The sequence below is a fragment of the Pezoporus wallicus genome, unplaced genomic scaffold (genome assembly GCF_028554395.1).
Source record: "Pezoporus wallicus isolate ANWC-B61680 ecotype Strahan unplaced genomic scaffold, APGP_CSIRO_Pwel_v1 contig_7162, whole genome shotgun sequence".
NCBI classification, from domain to species: domain Eukaryota; kingdom Metazoa; phylum Chordata; class Aves; order Psittaciformes; family Psittacidae; genus Pezoporus; species Pezoporus wallicus.
In genome coordinates this window covers 535,738-561,095 of record NW_026641997.1, presented here as the reverse complement: position 1 = coordinate 561,095, position 25,358 = coordinate 535,738, and the positions used below count along the sequence as shown (strand labels likewise).

General features: G+C 39.5%; 1 protein-coding gene across 1 annotated transcript; it reads right to left on the bottom strand.

Moving 5' to 3' along the window:
• Positions 1-13,236: 13,236 nt before the first annotated feature.
• LOC130608516 (protein FAM240B-like) lies at positions 13,237-21,605 on the bottom strand. The gene is made up of 3 exons (XM_057426465.1): positions 21,523-21,605; positions 14,983-15,140; positions 13,237-13,608 (listed from the first exon to the last, which is right to left on the bottom strand). The coding sequence occupies exons 2-3, from the start codon at positions 15,120-15,122 to the stop codon at positions 13,530-13,532; spliced, it is 219 nt and encodes a 72-aa protein (XP_057282448.1). The 5' UTR covers positions 15,123-15,140; positions 21,523-21,605; the 3' UTR covers positions 13,237-13,529.
• Positions 21,606-25,358: the final 3,753 nt, after the last annotated feature.

Here is a 25,358-nt window from a genome sequence, read left to right as displayed (position 1 = left end):
TTCCTGAGACATCTGCCATAGTACAAATTAGTTAATATAAACAAAGGTACAACTGCAAAGAGGAAAAGGATTTACCAGGAAAATTATGTATGGTAAGAACAGGTATGGTGGATGCTGCTATGCTTAACCATCCTGTTCTTACCTGCTAGTGAGGAAAATAGGTTAATGTAATATTGCCATGGAGACATGGCCTTAGTGACACTGTCTTAATATCAAACAGATCTATAAATCATCATGCTGTCCCCACACTGTAGAAACATTCAGAAGCATAAAAGAGAGAGGACCCTGCTAACTACCAAAAGACTGAGGCAGGTTGAGCTTGACCTTGGTAAGGAGTACAGCTAAGTTAACAGTGCCTGATTTTCCTCCCAGATTCAGAAGGCTGAAGTTCAAAGACCTTCTGGAAAATGGGAGCGTGTTGGTGACCCATCATGAAGATCAAAAGTGAAGAAAGCAGAGCTGTTACCTGCTAAAACTGAACTGCAGAAATACTTTGGAGTCTAGGAGGAAGACAGCTGTGTCAGAAAGAGTAATCTTTATTACTTTCTTCAGAAATGGTGTAACAGGCTCAATGACTGAAATGTATGAATGAACTACAATTACATAACTTCATAAGGAAAGACATGAGGATTTTCATAAGGAAAATGGCCTCTAAGACCTGAAACGCTATAGTTGCAAATTATTAATACTGATATTTTTTTATCTCAGCCTGGAATTCTCAGACAGCTTGAGCCTGTGTTTGGGCTTTTGTCATATGACAATCAGCAGGGTTGTGCTTCTTGCCTGTAAGGGTTGTAAGGCTATTGTGTCCCATGTCAAAATGAAGCTGTGAGACCTGTGGGAGATCCTGGAGGTCCTTTCCATCAGCATCCTAGTATATATATTATACTTATGCAAAGATTCTGTATGCAGAGTATGAAACTCTGTCTGGGGAGAGGTAAGCAGTCCACAGAGAGTTTGTGGGTCAAGGTTAAAGGGAATATAGCTATGGGAGACATTACTGTGGGGATCTGTTACAGACCACCTGATCAAGGAGAACCTGTGGATGAAGCACTCCATAGAGAGATAGGAAAAGCCTCATGCTCACAGACCCTTGTTCTCATGGGGGACTTCATCTGACATCTGTTGGAAGGATGGTACAGCCCGGCACAAGCAGTCCAGGAGGTTCCTTGATTGTGTGGAAGACAACTTCCTTCTGCAAGTAATAGAGGAGCTGACAAGGAGAGGTGCCATGCTTGACCTTGTGCTCACCAACAGGGAAGGGCTCATTGGAAATGTGACTCTCCAGGGCAGCTTTGGTTGCAGCGATCACAAGATGGTCGAATTCGAGATCCTCAGGACAGTGAGAAGAGCGTGCAGCAAGCTCACTGCCCTGGGCTTCAAGAGAGCAGACTTTGGCCTCTTCAGGAACCTGCTTAGGAAGGTTCCATGGGATACAGCCCTAGAGGGCAGGGGGGCCCAAGACTGTTGGTTGATATTCAAGGATCACCTGCTACAAGCTCAGGAGTGTTGCATCCCAACCAGAAGGAAGTGCAGCAGGAGGGCCAGGAGACCTCCTTGGATGGATATGGAGCTCCTGAGGAAAATTCAAATGAAAAAAGAGGCTTATAAAAGGTGGAAGCAAGGACAGGCAGCCTGGGAAGAGTACAGGGATGTTGTCTGGGAAGCTAGGGATCAGGTTAGGAAAGCTAAGGCCCAGTTAGAATTAAACTTAGCTAGAGGTATTAAAGATAACAGGAAGTGATTCTACAAGTACATAGCAAATAAAAAACAGACAAGGGAGAACGTAGGCCCCCTCAGGAAGCTCTCGGGAGAACCGGCTACACAGGATTTGGAGAAGGCTGAGGTTCTGAATGACTTCTTTGCCTTGGTCTTCACTGGCAAAGGCTTTGACCAAACCACCCAAGTCGTGGAAGGCAGATGGAGGGACTGTGAGAATGAAGACCTTGGGCCCACTGTAGGAGAGGAACTGGTTCGAGACCATCTTAAAAATCTGAATGTGCACAAGATCATGGGTCCTGATGAGATCCATCCGCGGGTCCTGAAGGAGCGGGCAAATGAAGTTGTGAAGCCACGGGCCATCATATTTGAAAAATCATGGCAGTCAGGTGAAGTTCCCGACGACTGGAAAAAGGGAAATATAACCCCTATTTTCAAGAAGGAGAAAATGGATGACCCAGGGAATTACAGACCAGTCAGTCTCACCTCTGTGCCTGGCAAAATCTTGGAGCAGATTCTCCTGGAAGGCATGCTAAGGCACATGAAAATCAACAAGGTGCTTGGTGACAGCCAGCATGGCTTCACTAAGGGGAAATCCTGCCTGACCAATTTGGTGGCCTTCTGTGATGGGGCTACAGAACTGATGGACAGGGGTAGAGCAGTTGATGTCTTCTACCTGGACTTGTGTAAAGCGTTTGACACTGTCCCCCACGACATCCTTGTCTCTAAACTGGAGAGACATCAATTTGATGGATGGACCACTCAGTGGATAAAGAACTGGCTGGATGGCAACATGTAAAGAGTTGTGGTCAATGGCTCAACGTCCAGCTGGAGACCAGTAACGAGTGGTGTCCCTCAGGGATCAGCGTTGGGACTGGTCTTGTCTAACATCTTTGTTGCTGACAAGGACAGTGGGATTGAGTGCGCCCTCAGCAAGTTTGCCGATGACACCAAGCTGTGTGGTTTGGTTGATACGCTGGAGGGAAGGAATGCCATCCAGAGGGAACCTGACATGCTTGTGAGGTGGGCTGATGCCAACCTCATGAAGTTTAACCATGACAAGTGCAAGGTCCTGCACTTGGGTCAGAGCAATCCCAGGCACAGCTACAGGTTGGGCAGAGAAGAGATTCAGAGCAGCCCTGCAGAGAAAGACTTGGGGTGTTGGTTGATGAGAAAATGAACATGAGCAGGCAGTGTGCGCTCGCAGCCCAGAAAGCCAACCGTATCCTGGGCTGCATCAAAAGAAGCATGACCAGCAGGTCGAAGGAGGTGATCCTGCCCCTCTACTCTGCTCTCGTGAGACCTCACCTGGAGTATTGTGTGCAGTTCTGGTGTCCTCAACATAAAAAGGACATGGAACTGTTGGAACAAGTCCAGAGAAGGGCCACGAGGATGATCGGGGACTGGAGCACCTCCCATATGAAGACAGGCTGAGAAAGTTGGAGCTGTTCAGCCTGGAGAAGAGAAGGCTGCGTGGAGACCTCGTAGCAGCCTTCCAGTATCTGAAGGGGGCCTATAGGGATGCTGGAGAGGGACTCTTCATTAGAGACTGTAGTGATTGGACAAGGGGTAACAGGTTAAAACTTAAACAGGGGAAGTTTAGATTGGATATAAGAAGGAAATTCTTTCCTGTTAGGGTGGTGAGGCACTGGAATGGGTTGCCCAGGGAGGTTGTGAATGCTCCATCCCTGGCAGTGTTCAAGACCTGGTTGGACGATTCCTTGGGTGATATGATGTAGCATAAGGTGTCCCTGCCCATGGCAGGGGGGTTGGAACTGGATGATCTTAATGTCCTTTCCAACCCTAACTATTCTATGATTCTATGATTCTATGCGGCTTACAGGTTCAGGAAAGCAGGTTTCCTTTCACATACTGCTTGTATGTGCTCAGCTTCATGCCAGTAAAATTGGTGGTTTGTTTTATGTAATTATTTTTGTTTGGTTGTTTTTTTTCCCAACTAAGTATAAATACCATAAAACAGTAGAGGTTTTTTTTTTTTTTTTCCTCAGAAATGCAGTCAGGAATCTACTGGGGCTGAGGAGAATCTGTATCTCTTTCTTGCATGGAACATGCCCTAAGTGCTAGGCAGAGTACCTCAACTAATGAAACGGAAAGGATTTTCTTTGTCCATTTGTTCTGCATCCCTTCTGTACAAGCTGGTATTCTGTCTCTGCTATCTTCCCTAGGAAAGATGCTCTTCTTGGCACATGAGGAAATATGCCAACCACACTGGGCCTCTCAGAGGCCTTGTTTGCTGCCTTGCCTTTTTTAATGCCTGAGTATGGCACGAGTGAGTACCTAATGGTTCAGGCTAGGGCAGCTCCGGCCTGTCCAGTAGCAAAACAGTGAGCATCTGGGGCAACATTAGGCTAAAACGGCAGAGATTTTGGAAATAGCTCCTTTAGAGCTCTGCAGCTGCTGTTTCAATCTCACATGTCTTAACCTGGTCTTTTTGGTTCAGTATGCTGTGTCTCCTGAGTCTTTGGAACAAAAAAGATCAAACTAAATAAGAAACTAGTCCAACATGAATTTCAACATATGATATTCTGAAAGAAAAAAATAGTAATACTTTAGCTAAATAATTCTTCTATTTTAGCTCTCATTCTTTCAGGAGTATGCAAGTAGAGAAACGTTACATCAATGTCACACTAGGAGGCAATGTTTTGCTCCTCAAAGCCACTCTGTTAAATATAGTCTCTTTCAGGTAATTTACACTGTGAAGTTGAGGACCTTTATTTAAATTTTCTTGAAAAAATATTGCTCTTGAGCTGAAAGAAATTAGAAGAGATTAAGGTCATCATAATCATGAAAGTAATTTGTGGTGTTCTTAACTTATATGTAAAGAAGGATTATATGGTTGAATATAACAGCCTCTGACCTGAGATGGCCACTTTCTTAAATAAAACATTTTAATGTGAACATATGTTGGATGAATAAATGCTTTCTACAGCAGATGCCCAAAACTAACTGCTTCTGTGCAAGCAGTTCCATAGATGGTCTTCAAAAAATTCAGCCTGGATCAGTTTCCATAAAGGGTTTTTAACCTCCATGTTGTTTACATTCTGGCTTTTTTCTTATTTAGCTGCTTGGCCCCAAAATTCTTGGAGGGGTTAAAATGCAAAACAACAATGGAAAAAGGGTGTTTCTCCCCACCTAAGCTCAGGAATAAAACATAGCTTTGACGAGAACTCGTACAGGACAGGTTTGCTATTTGTGTGATTACGCTTGTGAGTTTTTTTCCTGGAAAATGGTGAATGGGGTAAATCATAATACTGGGGCATGTAATTTATGAATAAGGCAAGGCCATACACATAAAAATTTGGGACATTTTGGCCAGTTCAGGTGAATTTTGATTATGTTTGGCAAACAGGCAGTGTTTTCTGGCAGACAAAGGGCTGGACTGATGCACAGAGCTGGGATTATAACCAGGATCCAGCACTGGCCAGTTAAGTGTCCTAAACCACAGTAATTCCCTGCCTTATTTTCCCTGTCAGTGAAAGAATGAGGTAATGAATCTCACCTTTTAATGCTTTGATACCTATTAATAAAAATCGCTATGTAAATTTTAGGTATATGTTACTGTTTGGTGGCTTGGATTTTATTTTTATTTTTTCTAAGCCTTTAGAGCAGTTATTAATGAAACACTTTTACATTCAAACAGACTGGGGAGGTAGCATGTTAAATAGCATGGATATGGGCAGAATGGAGTCTGTCTTAAATAACCAGGATGAGTGGTGTGGTGCACAGCTCTGCTCTCCATTAGCCATGCTGCTGGCACCCTCCTATCCTGTACAAGTACGTGAGCAGGGAGAGAATAAGATCAGGGAGTAGATCTAGCTAAAAATCAACCAAGCAAAACCAAGCTTATATCTATTTATTTTGGCTGGATGGGTTCTCTGGCCTGCTGCACTATGCAGCATCCCCAGCAGCTCTGCCAGACGAAGGAGGAAGATGGAGAAGGTAAAAGGGGTAGCACAGCTCATGGCTAGGGCATAGCTTATAGGGCCTATGAGCTGCTAGTGTTCGTCTGCTCACTTATTTGTTAAATTGCAGATGACGGATCACCCTGTGAGCTTGTGTTGAGGAATCTTCAGGAAAAAGCTTGTCTCCTGGCCCTTCAAGATTTCTGTTCAATGCAGAGAAAACTTAAGGATCAGAACAAAGCTCTCCTCAAGAATCCTGGAATACGCAAAAGAGGTGTGGGCTGAGAGGAGGTCATGGAACAAGCAGGCTATCTGTGTGTACAGGGTCTGGACTGTGCTGCAGAGCTCCTCTCTTGAGCTTAGCTGCTCCTCTTTAACACTGTGCATCAGCTGGGCTAATGGGTCTCTATACTCCCACAGGTCAGTAAGTCCTGAAGGGCTATGAAAAAAGCCTTGGTATTTCTGACTTGCTGGTTCTTATTAATATGGCTGCTTTTGTTATATGTCTGTTGTGCAACATGATAAGGGCCAAACAAGGGTGCCTAGGGCTTTGGTACCATTTCAGTATTCAAATCTATGCATGTGCACTTTTAAAACCACTGAGGAACCACTTTTGGTTCTTTTGGGGTGGTAGCAGATACTACTTGAGGGACTATTCAGCAACCCACAGAATCCCACTGCTTTTGCTTGTTCCTCAGCTTTGAAGCTGCTCCTTGTGGGTATAAAGGCTATCTCAGGATTTGGCTTTTGGCGACATTGCCTATTAATATCTTGCAAACAAGTGAAAGATTATATTAGTTGATTTTTATTTGCTTTTCATTTTCAATAGACTACTTGATAATTTCCTTTCAATAATTTCCTTTCCTTTAAAACAAAACCTAAATCATGAATTCTGACAACAGCATTTAATCTAGGTAAGTCAAGCCAAACAGAAATTACTATTATTTTTTTTTCAGTTGGAATCTGCTCTAACCTTTCTAAGTACAATAATCTTAAGCACCACATGAAGTTTCATTCACATGCTTGGACATTAAATGAACTATTAGGTAGTGTAGGATTAAAGCAACATCAAAGCCCTCACAGATTTCCAGCATTATGCAAAACCTCTCATTTTCCTTTTGACTTAAAACACCATGAAGATTATAGGTTGCATTTAATAATTATACTAGCACTGTTCTTTCCTGTCTATGGGTAAAGCTATGTTAGCATTTCTATTATAATCCCCTAGTTTCAAAGTGCTTTATTATTTGTCCATAAAAATTTGTTCTGGGATAGAATCTGGTATTAAACTCTCATTCTAGGATAAGGAGAAGAAAACCTAAACATTTGGTGACTGCTCCCTGGTCTTAGAGACAGTAGAGATGGTATGCGCATTTTAAAGCAGACAACATCAGTGCCTGAAAATTCTCTACCAGTTCTACAATTCAAAACCAGCTCTGTTTTCTACAGTGAATGTTGGCAGGTTGCTATTAGACTGCTTGGTGCATTTGTTCTTTTTGTTCTTTCTTCTTTCTGAATCAGAGAAGGGACAAAGGGACACAAATATAAAACACTCAAATCTCAGAGTAAACTTCTCTAGTGACCTCTGACACCAGGGCTGCTGCACTGAGCCCTCTGATTCAGAAAAGTGGTGAGATGGTAAAAAGGAATATGTGCAAGGAGTGAGGTGGGAATCAAAACAAGCCTATGGGAAAGGCTCAGTGCTTTTAAAGCTGCTCAACCAAGACCTTGCACACTGCTCACTAATAAGAAAATGGTTGCAGAAGAGGATGAGGAACGGAGGGAGTTTTTTCTTTTTAAGGAATGCTCTGTTGTGCTTACATTAGTATCCTACAAAAAGTAGGATGAACTGTAGAAATGTAGGATAGGTTAAGGATGTTATATCTACACATTAACTAAAAGTAGACTATATTGGTAGAAGAGTAAGTTAAGAGATATCAGTAGGGTATACTGTGACAGCACTTTATAAACCATCTCTGTACTGGGCTAACTTTCCAAATGGCTACCAGCTGCTACAGACAGCAGGTTGCCAACAGATAAGCACCATGAAAGTGTAAGGCATCAACCTAAAGAGTGGTGAGCTTGGTGAATCACAGCTGTCTTCTCAGGAGGCTCTCAGACAGAACATATCTTTGGGCATTCTGGTTTGATTTTTCCCTTCTTACTGCAGGCATTGTTCTGTCCTTGCTTTAATTATAGAATCAGAAATTCACTGAACCATAGAATTACAGAACGGTTTGGGCTGGAAGGGACCTTTAAAGGTCATCTAGTTCCAACCCCTCTTGCCAGGAACAGGGAGTTCTTCAAACAGATCACGTTGCTCAAAAGCCCATTCAACCTGTCCTTGAACACTGCAAGGGATGGGGCAGCCACAGCCTCTCTAGGCAACCTGTGCCAGGGCATCAGCACCCTCATTGTAAAAAATTTTCTCCTCCTGTCCAGTCTAAATCCACCCCTTTTCAGTTTAAAGCCATTGTTTTTTGTCATTAAAGGCTCTGGTAAAAATTCTCCCTTTATCTTTCTCATAAGCCCCCTTCCTGTGCTGAAAAGCTGCAATAAGGCCTTCCTGAAACCTTCTCTTCTCAGGCTGAACAACCTCAAATGTCTCATCTTCTCTCCATATGAGAGGTTTTCCATCCCTCTGACCATTTTTATGGCCCTCCTCTGGCACCCACTCCAACACATCTATGTCTTTCTTGTAGAGGGAACCCCGGATTGCACTGGGGATCTCATGAGATCAGAGTAGAGGGGGAGAAACACTTCCCTTGACCTGTTGGCCATGCTCCTTTTTTATAGAACCGAGGATATGATTGGCTTTATGAACACGTTACTGGCTCCTGTCCAACTTTCCATCCCGCAGTATCCCTGAGTCCTTCTCTGCAGGGGTGCTCCCAATACATTCATCTCCTAGTCTGCATTGACACTGGGGATTACCCTGACCCACAGGGAAACTCTCAGAATGGGTTTTTCATCCTGTAAATTCAGATACCATTCAAAAAGCTATCTATATTTTGACATACTTTGTAGTGGATATAAGCATTCCCTGTTGACCTTGAAACTTCAGGAGTCTCTTACCAGTCCTCCTTGTAGGATGTAAGCCAGTTTGGCCCAAACTGAGTCCTCTTTATGCAAGAAGAGGGCAGCTGCACCTTTTAGGATGGGGAAATGTCTTATCTGAGTACAGAAAGGCTCACACACCACCATGACTTAGGCTTCAGATCTATCTCTAACATGACTTCCATTGAGCTGCTGCTACAGATCATGTGCATGTCCATGGTTAATGTGCGTGTGGCTAAGCTAAGACCAGCAGTGATATCTGGGAGAGTCTCCATGTGTAACACGGAAAGATGAGAGGATGAGCTCAGAACAGCAAAACCTGTAATCCATACTAGGCCTTCAGCTGAATCTTCTCAAAACCGTTTCAGTTTCAGACATTACCTCTTCTTCATCTTATTTTAAATTCCCTCCTCAAAGTTATCTATCCTGCTTCTCCAGGCACAGCTATCTTTATGAATTTGGCATCCCACTGGCATGTGTCTCTTAATTTTCCTCAGACTTTTATGGTAAGATTCCAGTTATATGAATAGTGGTTCCCTCATATGCAATGTATTTTGCAACAGCTATGGCCCCTTTCATGAATAGGTTCAGGATGTTCTTATTTTTCAGACCTTTTTATTAGAAGAAAATGTCTACGGATTTTAGTTTCAGCTGGAGCACTGCCTGCTGTGTACATGGGTCACCTTATCCCTGTGGAGCAATTGGACCATGGCTTCATTCCCGGCCCAGATACCATGGCTGTTCCCTGATCTCTGGCTCTGCCCAGTCTTTCCACTGCCCCTCCACTGTTTCTGTCCCATTTACACAGTGAGCTTTGCACTGTCTGGGATTCTCTCTTATGTTGCTTGTATATCATGGGCTGTAGGCTTTTCTGTAGTGCAAAATAACTCCTTTGTATTTAATGCTACATTAAACACAAATATGTTAGGTAAACTTTGCATTATATGGTGGGTTTATTGCAGCGCTGAAAACTTCAAGCACGTCAGAATTGCCATTAGATCAGTCTCTTCTTCTTCGGTGTATGTGGCCAGAAGCCCAAAGAGACATAACTGCATGGCCACAAAGTTCTTGTGCAGTATGGGTGCTACAATGAAGACAGTCTGTGACCCTGCACTAGGCTACAGGACAGGCTTCACTGTAGAAACTCTCCTTTAGCATGGATGTGGACCTTCAGCTTGGCACAGCTAAAACATCTCCTGATTTGTCTCTACCATCTTACCAGAAAGATGACTTGTCTTTTGCCTGACTTGCATCAGTTTGAATTCAAAACCTTGCCACAGTGGCTGAGTTATGCTTATTTGCCCCTTAATTTGGGAGCCCCAGAAAGGAGCATCTTGGTTAGGGAAGGATGTTGGTCAGGAAGGACTACCAAGCAAAGAACTGTATTTAAGCCGTCTCAGTTCAGGCTAAACTGCTAAGAAGTCTGTTAAGTTACTGACAGAATCATTCTTCACAGCTGTCAGCCCTTATCCATACACTAGAAGGATCATTAATACAGCTAAAATGGAGTATCTGTCACTCTTGTGCCAACACACAGCATACTTTCCATAAATACTACTTAAAAGGGCTTCAGTCAAGAGTGTGACTTAGTTGCTTCAAAGGACAGTAAAACTTTACTACATTTGACTTTTGTCACTGCTACAAGCTTTTTAATAAAGTTCTGTACCAGCATTCCTAATGAGAAGGCAACATGCATTTTCTTGCTACTTAGTGTCAGGATGAGGCAAAGGAATGATAAAATAAGGACAGCTAGGAAGATAAGCGAGTATCTACTGCATTTTAATTACAAAGCTAATAAAATTAGATTGGCATAACTCAAAATCTCTTGCTGTTACACTCAAAAGTAATGTGAAAATATGGATAGAAAAAATTAAGAGAAATTGTTTTTTCAAGAAGCTATTTTATAAACATTACAGTTACTAAGTTTAACCCATTTAACTGAGTACTGCACTTCTCTGACACTGCATATTGGTGAAAAATAGGCTGAAAAGCATCTCAGCATCATCTCTAACCATGACTTTAAAATACCCAGCTGATTTTATCAGTTAGCAGCTGATGAGTTGCCCAGTCCTACAGTCAGGTTTTTCTGCTCATTTTTATAATATTAGGGCTCATTTCTGAGTCTCAGAGAAATTGCAGTTTACTTTTGTGTTGGTTTTTGGTTTTTCTTTTTATTTTTTTTTCCCCCCTCCTTTTAATTTCTCTTGTGACCTTCAAGGTAAATTGAAGATTTCTATTTTTCTGTTTTTGAATTGCCAGAACCCTTTTCATCTTGGAGTTTGCTCCAGCTTTTGATTAATATTGTTTCTTGACATTTAGATTTGAATTTTAATGCTATTACAGTTTTTTATTTTTGCTGATTGACTCTAGATTATATTATTTCTCTGGATATGTTTGTTTTTTTTTATTATTGTTTTGTTGTTGTTTTTTTTTGTGGTAGCTTACAAAACTTGTGCGTAGATTACTCCTGCAAAAGCAGTGGCATTTGTATGAAAACATGTTGCTAGCATTTAGATAATAAAGATCAAATGGCCCGAAGTCCTGAATTTAATTCTGTGGAACCTGAGCCTGAAATAATTCATCTAGACACTAAAGGTGAAATTGCAGTTCTCAGAAGAGGTTTAATTCTGGATATACGTTTTCCGTACTTCTCTTGGCCTTGGGTTGGAATAGATGAAGACTGTAAAAAATAATTTCCTTTTTTATAATTTTAAAGGTATTATTTTGGGGTGTTCTAGCTTGATAGGGACCTATTCTAAAGCACTTTTAAATTACATAACCATATCAGATGTGCAATAAGGGACTCAAATGGGAGTCACTTCCTGGCATGTCTTTCCCTGCCTTTTCTTGGATTTTCCTCAGTCTGACTTACATTATGAGAAAAGAAGAATCTCAACTGGGTGAGATGCAAAAGGTGAGGGGCACCTTTTTAATTTTTTAAATATACCAACTCTGATTCCCTCTGCTCTGCACCTTTTGCGGTCACACATGAATGAGGGGATGTAAATTTGTTCCTTTGGCTTACTTCAAATTCTAATTTCAGCTAAAAATGGTATAAAAATCAATCACAATGGAGTTTGGGTAGGGTTACAGTAAAACAAGGCACAGAAGGTGATGGGAGAATTGAAGTCTGTGAACTGTCATTTTCAAAGAAATCTAACTTTTACTAAACCCTAATATTGTATAGATACTTGGTGACAGTTTATTAAAACATAGCTATATTGTAATGATATTATTACGCTGCATATTCCCCATTGATGATACTTTATAAATTGCTTAAGAAAAAAACTCAACTGAAGAATATGAATTTTGCAGCTTTTTTCAGCTGCCAGGCAAACTCTGCTCTCAAATTTGGTAACATTCCTGCTTGGTGTCTTGATTTTTAAGTACATGTTCCAAGGTCATCTCTTTTTTTCAGACTGCAATGGATTTCTCAGGTTTCTCAAACATTATTTACATGTTTAAATTCTCATAACAGTTTTGGTTTGACCTTGGGGGATACAAAAGTTGATTTAAAAGGTGATTGGTAAAGAAAGAAAAAATAGCATTTCAAAGTTTTGTTTTGCTTTAAAAAGAACAGATTTTCGAAATATTTTACAACGCCAAGCCCTTCTGCTGTTGTCTTCTGGGTCCACTGGCAAATAACAAATTCTTTACTCTGAAACAGTACGAATTATCAGAGAATTAGCGAAACGGTCTTATAGAAAGGATCTAAAAGTTTACGCAATTGAGTGAAGAGATTTTTAGCATGTTCTAAACCTCTCATTTTGCAGTACATTACCCCAAGCATTCTGGTGGCAACAAAGCAGTCACCCTACAAATGAAGCAATTTTATTTCACCTGCCTATTGAAATGCTTTGATACTGTTGGAGGAAATGCCACATTTCCTAAGGAGGTGTTAGGAAAGAAAGGAACTACAGACATTTTTGACTAATGGCAAATGTGGGAGAGGAAGCCTGCCATGTTTCTGAAGGTACTGGTTGTCAAGGAATATCTACTGGCTCTTAGAGGGGAAAAAAAGTGTTAGAGGAAAAAGTGTGCTTGTCACTTATGACAGACACCTGTGAAAATACATCAGGCTGCTCTGTGAAACAGATTGTCAGTACAGCTCTAGACAAGCCAGGTCAGGTACAAGAAGCAGCCTTAAAATGCCAAGTTGTTTTGTCTTTACTGATAAAGTGTCTTAAGTTAGCTAATGTGGTTAACTGATTGAACAATTCTTTTTGGTGTCTCACAGAGCCTATTTGTCAGGGTACATATTAATAACTTTACAGACTTTATATGGCAGCTAGGATCTGTAACTCCCACCAGGCTTGTCTCCATTAGTGATGTGGGATATGGTGCCATCCTTTGCGCATGTCCCCTCTTTCTTAGTCTGAACTGGGCTCTGCAGTGTTAAAAACGAACCACACCAAAACAAAGCCCGGAACTATTCATTAAACAATTTTAAAAGAAAATAACTTCATAAGGTTATGACTAGTCTATGCAGAAACATAAAATGTTGAGGAAATGCCTCTGCTGAGCCCTAACTGTGTAACTAAATTCTTTTTCCAAGCATCTACTGCTCAGCGAACCATGATTTATTAGTCTTCGGAGTACTAATACAGAGGATTTCAGAGTACTTCAGTCTCTGTCAAATGAAGGGATGGATGCATAATCTTAAAAGCAACATCAGACATGTTACAAATGAAACTTCTAACAATGACAGCTAATTAATTATAGCTCATGTAAGCCACAGAGTAAAACTGACTTTAGCTTTTGCATCACACCATCATGCTTTCCTATGAAAAATTCCCTTTTTTCCTCAAACATGTAATGAATGTGGGGTCTTCAATTAGATGTGTCTTCAGGTTGGGTCCTCAACATCTTTATTCTCTTTTCCATCCTCTCCATCCATTCATTTCTGAGCCTAAGGACAGAAACATGGATTAGCTTGCCCAGACGGTTTTACAGGGAACAGGTTAATACCCTTCATGTTTCCCACTGGTGGTGTGCTTTGGTGCTTATTCCCAGTTGTCATGCAGGCTGACCTGCCCCTTTAGAGTGCTTTGCTGGATAGCACTTGAGGACCAGTTCTTAAAACCCGATGATGGCTCACCTGAGATCTGTGGTTCATCTTCACCATGCCCTCAAGTGCCTGTGTATGCTGGAGTGACTTGTCACCTGCACTGGAGATTGCCTGCTGCCACCTGCTGGGTGGCATCACCCGACATCTCCCCAGCCTCCTCCTCCTCAGAAGTGCCTTAAAAAGAGTGCTGCATAGAGGCTACTGAGCAGCGAGTGGCTTGGAAACACTGTGTGAGTTGAAAATTCTGCTAGACCCATAGTGCACAGCTTTAGGTGATAGATGGCATTTTGTGTACTTTGGAGTGTTTTTTTATCTTAATATCTAGGTGCCACAGAAAGACTGCCTCAAATAGAAAAGACAGAATTTCACAATTGAGGACTCAGTCAAGACACAAAGATCATGTTAGTTATGAATGGATAAAACGTACTAGACATAAATGGATAAAACATACTAGACATTAATTCCAGTGTTCTTTCATCCAGTGTTATTCATGCAAGGCCACCCTTGCTCTTATATTTTGAAGCATCAATATTAAAGAGAGGTATGAGGGAGATTTTGAAAAATAAAAAATGTTTACTCATTGAATGATCTCAAACCAAAATACCCATATTTGCAAGAGCCTACAACTTATGGAGACTTCATGTGAAGTAAAACTACTGGCCTTGCTGAGGACTGATCTTCCTCATTGTGGCTGATTAAAGTAAATATAAATGATTGACGTAAATACAGCTATGGATCACAATTGCCTTGGCCAGTCAGTACACTTAAACTGTCTGCTTTATTCTGGATTTACCTTATTCAAAATCAAGATAATGAATTCAAACTATGTTCATGTGAAAACAAGGCTATAGAGAAAGAAGGTGGGACAGGTACACATCTGTGCTAGGTATGCTGTGAACATAAGTCTTGGTGTTCAAGACAAACCTGCACTGCTAGATATTGTCCTGGTAACTTCAGAAAGTTCTACACTTCAAATTCATTTAAGAATAAGAGTGGAATAAGAGTGAATTAGTCTCTTATTAATCATTCTCTTATTCTATAAACCATATCTTAGACATGTTAGGATTAGCATGTCAATTTGGGAAGACACATTATTTTCTAAAAATCTAAGAAAAATATTTTCAGCTTTCATTGCATGACTTAAATATAGGTATCACTTTTCTTTAAAAAAGAATTACAGTGCAAACTCAATATTTCTGGATGCAAACTACCCACTTTGTTAGAGCACTTCTTTGCTGACGTTCTTTTTCAATCTGCAGATACCGAGTTTGTTGTTCAATAGTCTTTTCCCAGAAGTTCCTCAGGTCACTAGTTTCACATCCTCTCACTTCATGACGTATGTATTGGCTATTCATTTTCTCTAAAGGAGAAATCTGAAAAAAACATATAACAAGTTATTGGTTCCTTGTCTGTTTTCATGGCTAAAGCACACTCTTGGTGTTTTGGATTTTCACAGCATGGGGGTCACACAGTTTGGTTTTGGGTTTGTGTTTGTCTTCTTTTGAAGCATCAGGATAACAGTGGGCATGACTCACTATTTCAGCTTTTCATTCCTAGTTATGACACTTGAGAATATGCTGTCTTCAGTGATCTAAATTCTTGCTAATTGACCTCAAATATATCTCACTTTCACCTGCCTACGACCTTTAAGCACACATTACAGGGCAGTTCTGTTGTATTCTCTAGTTTGATGATTAAGATACTTTTTACTGTACTCATAAATTGGAAGGAAATACAAAAATTGCCAGATCTAGTGGGATTTTTCGCACTGTTTTAATGACCATAATATGATAAAGTGACCATTATAGATTAAGACTAAAACAGGGAAGAAGAGCCCTGGTGATTTGCTGTTAATTTTTATCTTACCTTAACATTATTCAGGAGTGGAGAAATTTTTTGTGTATAAAAGTATGTACATAATTTTATAAGATGTTGATTTGCAAAAGTCAATTTGCTTATTAAATATTTCTCCCTTTTCTGTAATTTTCAAAACAGAGCAAATTCATTGAATATATTTGAGTATCTGTGACAATTCTGTACTCCCCCCCTTCATTTAATGTCACCATAAAAATAAATCTTGGAGTGAATTTTATCCTAGAAATCTATCTGTCTCAGGATGACAGTCATAGGCTAACAGTCAAGCACCTGTATCCCACATTACAACCAGAAAGTCAATCATTACTTTCAAAACTTCATTAAATATGGAATGAGTATATCTATGTTGCCTTCCAAATTGCTGTGTAGTTTTGTATGAATATGCCATTATAATATTTTGCAGAACTTTTTTTTTTTTAAAATGTATTTAGAACTCTCTCATGCATTGTTTGAATTCATGGCAATTATTTGTAATTTATTTTAATCAGAGCCATAGACAGCTAGCAAACAAGCCCCTCAAGGCTAGCTTGGAAGAGCTTGAAGAAACTGCTGCCATTCCCCTGCCAGGCATTGTAAGAAAAGCAAAATTGGGAATTGGTAATCTTTAGAAAATTTAATTTAGAGATTTGGCTGTTTTGTGAAAAACTGTGAGACATATTATGAATACTCTATGAACAGAAAGCAAAGACAGGCCTTTGGAAAAGGTCCCTTTCTTGCTGAGATTTCCCTGTGACTCTCCCGTGGCTCTCTATAAAACCTCCATACATCTTGTGGCCAAATGACAGAAGCCCAGTATTTAAGCATGATTTTTGCAGGAAAAAAAATAAAAATAAAAATTACTGAGCATTTTTTTTCAGGTTCTGAGCAAATTATAGGTGGATGTATAAGTGTTTGCATCAGTCTGTAATGTGAATTGCAAGTACTGCTGAACACCTCCAGCTGTGCTACAGTATAATTCCTTGGCAAAAGTTTTCTTAATAAGAATATGTGTTTCTAAAAAATATATGTATTCTATAAATATCCAAATATATATTAATGCCAACCCACATTTCTTCTCCCAGGTAGCAGTTACTACCTTTTTTTAATTTTTGTGTAACAGATCTAGAGATATATGAAAAATACACAGTGACAGCCATCTAGGTGTTTTTTAGTCACCTAAATTTTAGCCATGTAGTGGACTTTCCTCTCCAAGAGTTAATCTCTAAGAATAATACTATTTCTGAAGAGCAGCAAGTAAAATTCCCAGATATCACTGAGGCTCCAAAATAAACTGCCAGGAAATAATGTTTCTTGGTTTCTTTGATCAGAAGTAATCCCAAAGCATAAGAATTTCCACCTTCAGAATAATTATGAATTCCTGTTTAATATACTATAGATGTATCTTTTCTATATATATGAGGGTGAATATCTCTCCTGAATAAGGCAAAACTGTGGAACTCATTGTCATGAGGTATAACTGAGTCCAGGTGTATGTTTTTATGATACACCTATCCTTTACTAGTTTTAAGTACTCTGCCTCCTGGTTTGATTGCATATATTTTTGTTGCTGGCTTAAAAGTATAGAACAGATGTGCCTCTCCAACACCCCTCCCCACAGCAAAAAAAAAAAAAACAAAAGAAAAAGCTTTAAACACAGTGAAAGAGAAGTTCGGAATTAGTTTTCATTGTTATTCACCTCACATCTGGCACTGGATGTTAGAACACTGTTGAGATTACTAAGGATGTATAGTCTACACATTACAGTTTAGGTAGGTTTTCTGGGTGGGGGAGCAGGAATTAGTGCTTTTCTCTGTTATCTGTAAAATTTTATTTTTATGTGCTTGCTCAGGCATACCAAGAACATTGTCCAAGCCTTTTATTTTGTGTTAATGTATGGATACATGGGTGTTGAATTTTCTCTTACTCAAACCTTAATCTTCATTTTGTTTTCCCCTAATACTGGAGAACTGTCGAATATGTATCAAAGCACCTTAACTTAGAATTTCTGCATCATTATTTAACTGATCCTTGTATATCCTTGATAAACGTGTGTCAATGTGTCAGCATTTGCTTTTCTGAACTGTAAACTCATCCTATCCTAAATTACCTTTTATTTCAATCTATCTGTTTGAGTCTGCTCACGGGCTGATTATAGGAACTGCATGATAACTCTGCTAAAAAAAACCCACCTAATTTGCTTTGCCTTTATGCATTGTGTGCCTAGGTGTTTGAATTCACCTCTGTTCTGCCATCCGTCTCAGAACTGTTGGCCATAAGCCTTCAGAGTTGTGTAAGAAATCAGAGATATTGAACCTAATCTATCAGTGTTTCACTTGTCCTAAGATTGATTTTTCGTACTAAAACCTCAGCAACGGAAACTCTATTTTCCCCTCCTACTACATTTTTTTTTCAGAGGTTAACAGGACAAATGCCTGTATTGTGGCTTTCCACCAGCAGTTATCACCTGGGTACACATTATTTTCATGCCTAAAAACCTCATTCAATGTAGTTAGCAAAAGGGACATCATGTAATATGGAAAGAAAATTGTGGAAAAGACTTAATGAAAGCAACCTCCAAAGCAGCCTTAACAAATAATCTCTATATATGATACAACAATTTGGCAAAAATACACTGTTAAATCATTTAGGTCATTGTAATAATGCTTTTATAGATCTTGCAGTTAGGTCTGACTTAAACTACACTGAACAGCTAGGACTAAATGTAGGTTTATTTAAGTCTCTAGTGACAGTCCTTTAAGACAACAATAACGTGAGCCTCTTTGGTAATCATCTTTGACAGAGTCCTGTTTGCAAGCTGGTGAACAAATGTAGCTGCTCAAATGAAAAGAATAACTGGGTAAACTCTAGGAAAGCTTTATCCTATATAAGATGAAGATTATTATTTTTAGATTTTAAAATTTTGTTATTTATACTGTTTGTTAAAGGATGTCTTAGAAAGGTGGGGGAGCAGTGACACTAGCACTGTTATCTGGATCTCTGGAAAAATTATGTTTGCAGAACAAAAGAGGAATGTAAGATCAATTTGATGTGACATCTTGACTTTTTTGTAAGTAAAAAAAATCAATAGTTTGAGGCTGGAACTCACTGATTGTATGAAAAAACATTACCATGACAAGAAACATAATGTTCCGTGGAAAGAATTGGAAGTCACAAGCTTCTTAGATACAAAATGGTATGTAAGGAGAAGTGTAGGGCTTTTTTTTCCTGTAGTAGAACACAAATTATTATTTTAAATGGTTTTTAAAATTTACAGAGCACCTATATGCATCAGAAAAGCTATTTTTTCCACCTTCTTATGCTTCTTGCATAGCACAATAAGTTTTCAGGGTGTTATGCATTTTCCTAGAAATAATACAGTATTTTATTCATCTACATTTTCATGGACCTTGCTTGGAGACTGTGCTTATTATATAAGTGCATTTTATTAATAAAAAAATTGCATAATGTATGGGAGAGTAGGCTATTTATGCTAATGTTGATGTTCAACTTTAAAACAATGAGAAATCTGCTTTGATTTTAGAAAATTGGACTAGTAATCACAACCATGATTTCCATTTCTTCCCTTGCATCTTGAATACATAATTTATCTTCTGCTTCTGCAGGTAGCAGCAATTCACATCTCAAAGGCCTTAATGAGGTTTGCTTTGAGATCCTGGCTGGGGAAGCATACCTGTTTCAAGTCTAACTTAGGTCTTTAGACCCTAGGTAAAACCCTTTGTGGGCAGAAGAAAGCATTTTAATTGAATCTCCTGTGTGCTTCTGTTTGTGTGGCAGTTGCATAGTGCTGTTTATCTCATGAACAGCCTCATGTATTCTCAGTCAGGAAACTGTTGTCTGGGTATAACTCCAGTCAAATTAATGGGATTTTTCCATGCAATGGGAATTTTATGTGTATGAAAATGCCAACTATACTGACATGTGACTGAACAATACTAGTAGGAGTTACCTGTGTGCATGAGTTACAGGTTTGCATTTAGCTAATCAATTCTAACATGCAAGCTAAAATGTTTGCACTCAGGCACTATGCAGCAGCCTCTATTCAACCATTTTATCTTGGCCCTAATTCTGACAGTTCATTATTGCTTTTCTGTGAAAAGCTAATAGGTCTATTTTTCTGATCTCGAGAATACCTGCTCTTAAAATGCTTTGAGCTATCACAAAATGTGGACCTTTTCTCATATGAAAAAGCCAGGTTGGATTTAAGGTCCCTTTCAACCCAAACCATTATTCTATGATTCTATTATATCATACCCTTTTGATGAAGTAACATAATAAGGCAAGGCTTGCAGCAACTATGTGGTTTTTGAATCTCATACTGCTACAGTGGCAGTATCAATGACTTTGAACACCACACACTCCAGGTATTTTCTTCTGTCATCCTCATCTGTTAGGCCTCAGTTCTCTTTATCTGCTTTCACTCTTCCCTGGCTACCAGACTCCAGTACAGTTGAATTATCAAACTGGAGGGAACTGATTCTTTGCCTTGCTTTTCTGTACCAGAGGGCTCAGCCGTCCTCTGGCTGAGGGTTAAAATTCTTAAAACCTTTTGAGCAAAACGCTTGAGGAATCAACAATTTCGTTTCCCTCCAGGTCATCCATTCAATTGTTATTATCCTAGTTCTGCTCCTGTGCCTGTTTGTTTATTTAGCTTCTTGCTCTCTGTCACTGTGCAGTTCTTGGTGAGACTCTTTCCTTAGCCCAGAGCCAAGGGTTTCCACAGGAGGTCACTTCAGGTTTTCCTTCTCCACCTTCGTGTCTGCTGAGCTTCTCCTCCTGCCCTGTTCACCTCCCATGCCAGCCCTCTGGATTAATTTGGCTGACTGACACCTCTATTTTCAATCATTTTCCCAGCTGATTTCCCAGGTCTGTTACTCCCTCTGTAGATTCTCACTCCATTTCTTGCTGGGGCTGCTTTTCTCCCCAGCTGCCAATGCTGATATCACCAACCTTTTCCTGGAGCATCTTTTCAGCTCCCCTCTTCTCCTCAGCTTCTCCCACTCCCTGCGCCTGTCTCTCTGTGGTGGCTGCCTGCACTCCCACACATCCTGACAGCAGTGCACACAAACAGGACTGTGATGGTAGTTGCACAGAGGTGAGCATCAAGGAAACAAGCATTCATAAGCATCACCTAATACAGAATGTCCAAATACCTTCCCTCAGCTTTCCATAGATTCGTCAAACTTTTTTTTTGCTTTTAATTTCAACATCTAAGGCATGTTTAAAACAGCTGCCTATCTTGTGTGATCAAATACTGTTTCTGATCACTAGATTTTCTCCATTGCCAGGTACATTTGAAGCCTGATCCTATGAACTGCTGAATTCAGAAGATCAAGTATATAGCATAAATTATTCTAGAACCTTGAGCATATTTTGTTTTGTTTTGTTTGATGTTTGAGTACAGAAGGACCTGATGGTGTAGGATCAAAGAAGATAAATCCTGCAAAAGGCTCATGTTCTTCATCAGATCATCCAGTTCTGACAAAACACGCAAAAGAAACTAATCCTGATTCATGTGAAGGTGTCTATCATCAAATTAAAAAGCCTCTTGGCAGCAGATTGCTGTTAAAAAATGCTTGTGAGAGGAGTGTGTGTGTAACCTTGGCTACTGCTTAGCCTATAAGTTAAGAATATACAGCCACATATCCTTCTGTTTTATCCAGGGTTGTGGCATGGAAATTGCCCGTAAATACTTTTTTTCTGTATCAATGCTACTCAGCTTCCTTAAAATGCTGCTAAACTGAGCACTTGTCACTGGTATTTTCCTTACAATCTCATCTTTCCTAGCATAGACTTTAGTGAGTATTAAAGTTAGTGAACAAATGTATTTCTTTTTGACACTACTATGAAAAACTTGCTACAACCCCCCATATACTTGCTTACCTTTGCAGTTGAACTCTTCCCGCAAATAAATCCTCTGTGAGACACAAACAAAAAAGGAATATGACCACTGCAGCCCTGGCTTCTCCAGTGTCACAGGGCAGTAATGAAATGCATCCCTTTGTGCTTTTTATTTGAAGTGAGGGTAACATAAGTCCTTCATCATATCAAGGCTATTTTGAACAGAACCAGCAGCAAGATAAGATCATTTAATGAACTTTGCAGCCCCCTGCCTGAGATGACCATGAAACACAGGTCCCCTTGAGAGCATGCATCCCTCCTACACTGGCAGATACCTCAGAGAGCATGACTTGGCAAGTGCTGAGAATTTTCTTTAAAACATGTGCTAGTATTATCCATTTTAATATTTATCCTGTGAAATTTGAAAAATTCCACACTGCTATCTTAGCTTTAATGGAGGTTAAAATGGTGTGACAAATCACACTTGGTTTTGCATTACAGGGTGACTTACAGAAGTATGCAGTGCTTTGGAGCTGTTGATCTAAGGATGTGTGCTTGATTATGACCTATAACACATTCTGTTCTCTTCAAGGCAATCGTCATAGGAATTGTCTGGTTAACATTAAACGACAAAATGCATTGAGCCAGCACTAGTTTTACCATTTGGAGTTGTTATAACTCTATTACAGATAAGCACTTATATCATTACATTTCCTTTTCTGAGGAAAATACTTTGTAGGTTTGATTGATGACAGATGTATGCGCTTATCTCAGTTTTCAATAAATCTGTCTACACTGCTAATAAACCATATGTGACTGCTGGCTTAAGTAGTATTTATACCATTGCTGATTATTTTAACCTTCCTTTGTTGTAATTTTTCAGACCTTAAGTAGCAAAAGCAGCATCTATATAATGGTTGCTTTCTGTAGTTTAAATTTAAGTGTTTATTTTTTCTGCAGTCATCTTTACAGGAGAAATCCCTGAGCAAAATCTAACAACTGCAGCCTTTTCATGTAAAGGAAAATTTCCAAATACTGGTCAGTTTGTTTAACTCTTTAAAAATGTTGTTAACTTTCTTAAATATGTTGTTCCATCTCATAACTTATGAAATCACAAAAATCAACTCTTCCCTCTAAGCATACGATAATAACAATGATAACCTTGTCTCAGAGCTTTTGATCCTAGATGCACTGAAAAAAAAAGTATCATAGGTAAAGTTGATTGCTCTATTTTTGGGACATCAGGTCAAACTCTCTCTGACTTTGAAAATCCCAAGCAAATGCAATCTGCTGGGTGAATATTAAAATAATACAGTATTACAAAAATAGGTTGGTGCCCAAGCTTGATACAGCAGTGCTAACCAACCGCAGTGCTGCAGAACAATATTTTTGCTTCCTTGCCATTAGACTCAGAGCTTGAGTAACTTCTCCCTAAACACATCTAGATAAACTTACAATAAATCAGAGTTTTGTTTTTTTATGTTACAATATAGGCAATACCTACCCTAGACATTCACAAACATCTCATTTCAGTAGGACACTTCAGTGTTCAGGTTTCATCAGACCATCAGACCAGAACACTTATTTCTGGTGCATTAGTATTTCTGCATTTGTGCAGATAAGATGCCCTGTATAAAGCACAACCAAAATGTGATAGACGTTGCGTACGCTTATAAAGCACAACCAAAATGTGATAGACGTTGCGTACGCTCTGATCATCTCCAGTAGATTAGATACATCTTGTATGATACATGCTGACTGAATTTGCAATGAACAATCCATAATTCATGGTAGCATCTTATGTGACAATAAATTGATGACCAGCATCCAGAAATCCTGGCAGAAATAGTACTCTGCTGGGCTACCCATATCTGAAGAAACAGACAAATGACAAGTGACTGGAAAGACGTAGTTTACCCTCAAAAGGAGGGTAGGGATCAAGTACGCTTTTAGATAGTGAAAATTATTTAAGCCGTTTGTTTACTTCATAAGTAAACCTCAGAGCTCCTTACCCTAACCTGCTTGTATGACAGCACTCATCTATAGTTTGTAAAAGTTTTTGCAAACACATGCTTAACATCATCAGTAGGGACCACAGAAGAATCTGTAAAATGACTGACAAAAGTGTAAACTCTTGGAAGGGCTGAAATGTTACTTCTCTGCAGCAGTTAAGCCTCTGCGTTCTGCCTGTGTGCTGTTGCTATTAGAGTTGGAAATAAAAAGCAGCAATCAGCTCTTACACTTAAACAAGTAATCCTGATATGTTTTACTTGTATTTTGTCCATTTGGCCCCTTCACTCTGTGTGTATTCTTAGACCTGATGCTAAAGATAAGGATGTGAAAGCAGAAGACATCATATAAAATGTATATAAAACCTTGCAGCAACCTTCCAATACAGAAAGGGCCTACAAGAAAGCTGGAGAGGGATTTTTTTCTAAGGGCAAGTAGTGGTAGGAGAAGTGGAATGGTTTTAAACCAAGAGAAGGTAGATTTAGATTAGATATTAAGATGAAGCTCTTCACGATAGGGGTGGTGAGACACTAGAACATGTCCATAGAAGTTGTAGATGGGACTTCGAGCAACCTTATCTAGTGAAAGGTGTCCCTGCCCATGGCACGGAGATGGGAACTAAGGTCCCTTCCAACCCAAATCAGTCTGTGATTCTATGATTCTGTGATTCTTCAAGAACTTGTTAATTAAATAAATATCTCATGCTTCTTTTCTCTTTGATGTTAGAGAAAATAAAACCCAGAGCACTGAGCTTTTAAAGCAGGTATTGCACCATATTGTTGGGGTGTCTTTTCTTCTCTATTCACCATGCATCTGGTATTCACATCTTTCTCATTCTTGATTGATGCAGTGACAGTCAGAAAGTTGTGAAGAGGGATTTTTGTCAACACTGGACTTTCTTCTCGTTTGTCCAGGAGCAGAACAAGTTACAACAGCTTTAGTAACATCTTCAAAACTTCACAAATTCCAAAATGAAGTAGATGACTCAGATGGCAGGTATGAGCCTGATCAGTTTAGGTGTCTGTCTTCCCATGAAAGTTGATTATTAACTGGTTTTGATGCTCCTGTAAATATTTACAGTGTGAGGGTTTTAAAATTTATCTTTGAAAACCATCAAACTGGAGCCTTTAATGGGTCTAATATTCCAAAATATTAGCAGCAGGCAGGAAGTTCCTCGATGGCCTGTCCTGCAGTCACTCTCATATGTCTGTGCAGGGGGCCAGTGCTCCCCTGTTTCCCTGATGCACATGCATTGGTTTGAACTCTGTGATGCTGCACTGGCACCTCTGAAAGTGCATCTGGAGAAAACAAGATGCTTAGAAGTTTCTAACCCTGCCTACTGGGTATGACACTGAGTGTCTGATTAAAGTATATGGGGAAAATTGTGACTGGGCAAATGAATGGGTCAAATTAATTTCAGCAAGCTTTTCAAACCATTTTTCCTTTCTTGGGCTGAGCTTTGAAACTAACAGAAAAAAAATTAAGACTAAGTAGGAACTAGAATTCCACTTTACACACAAGAATACCTTTTATCTACTCTGAATTTTTCCTCTGAGCGTATTCTGGATGGTACATACATCACATCATCCATACCTAAGACACACAATTATTTTCTTTCTAATACCTCTTGTAAGACAATCTCAAGGTCAGTAAAGCAGCAGATTAAAGAGATGACATGTTTTACTAGCTGAATTGAACTTCTTATTGACACCTCTTACATGACATCTGAAACATTTATAGAGGTTGTTTACTGTTTACTGGAGTTGTGATAATGCCTTTGTGACATAGATCACAACAAAATAATTATTTAAGACCCATTAGTAACTTTTAGTAATTCTCTTGTAGTTGCCTGCCTGCAGCTTTTTTGA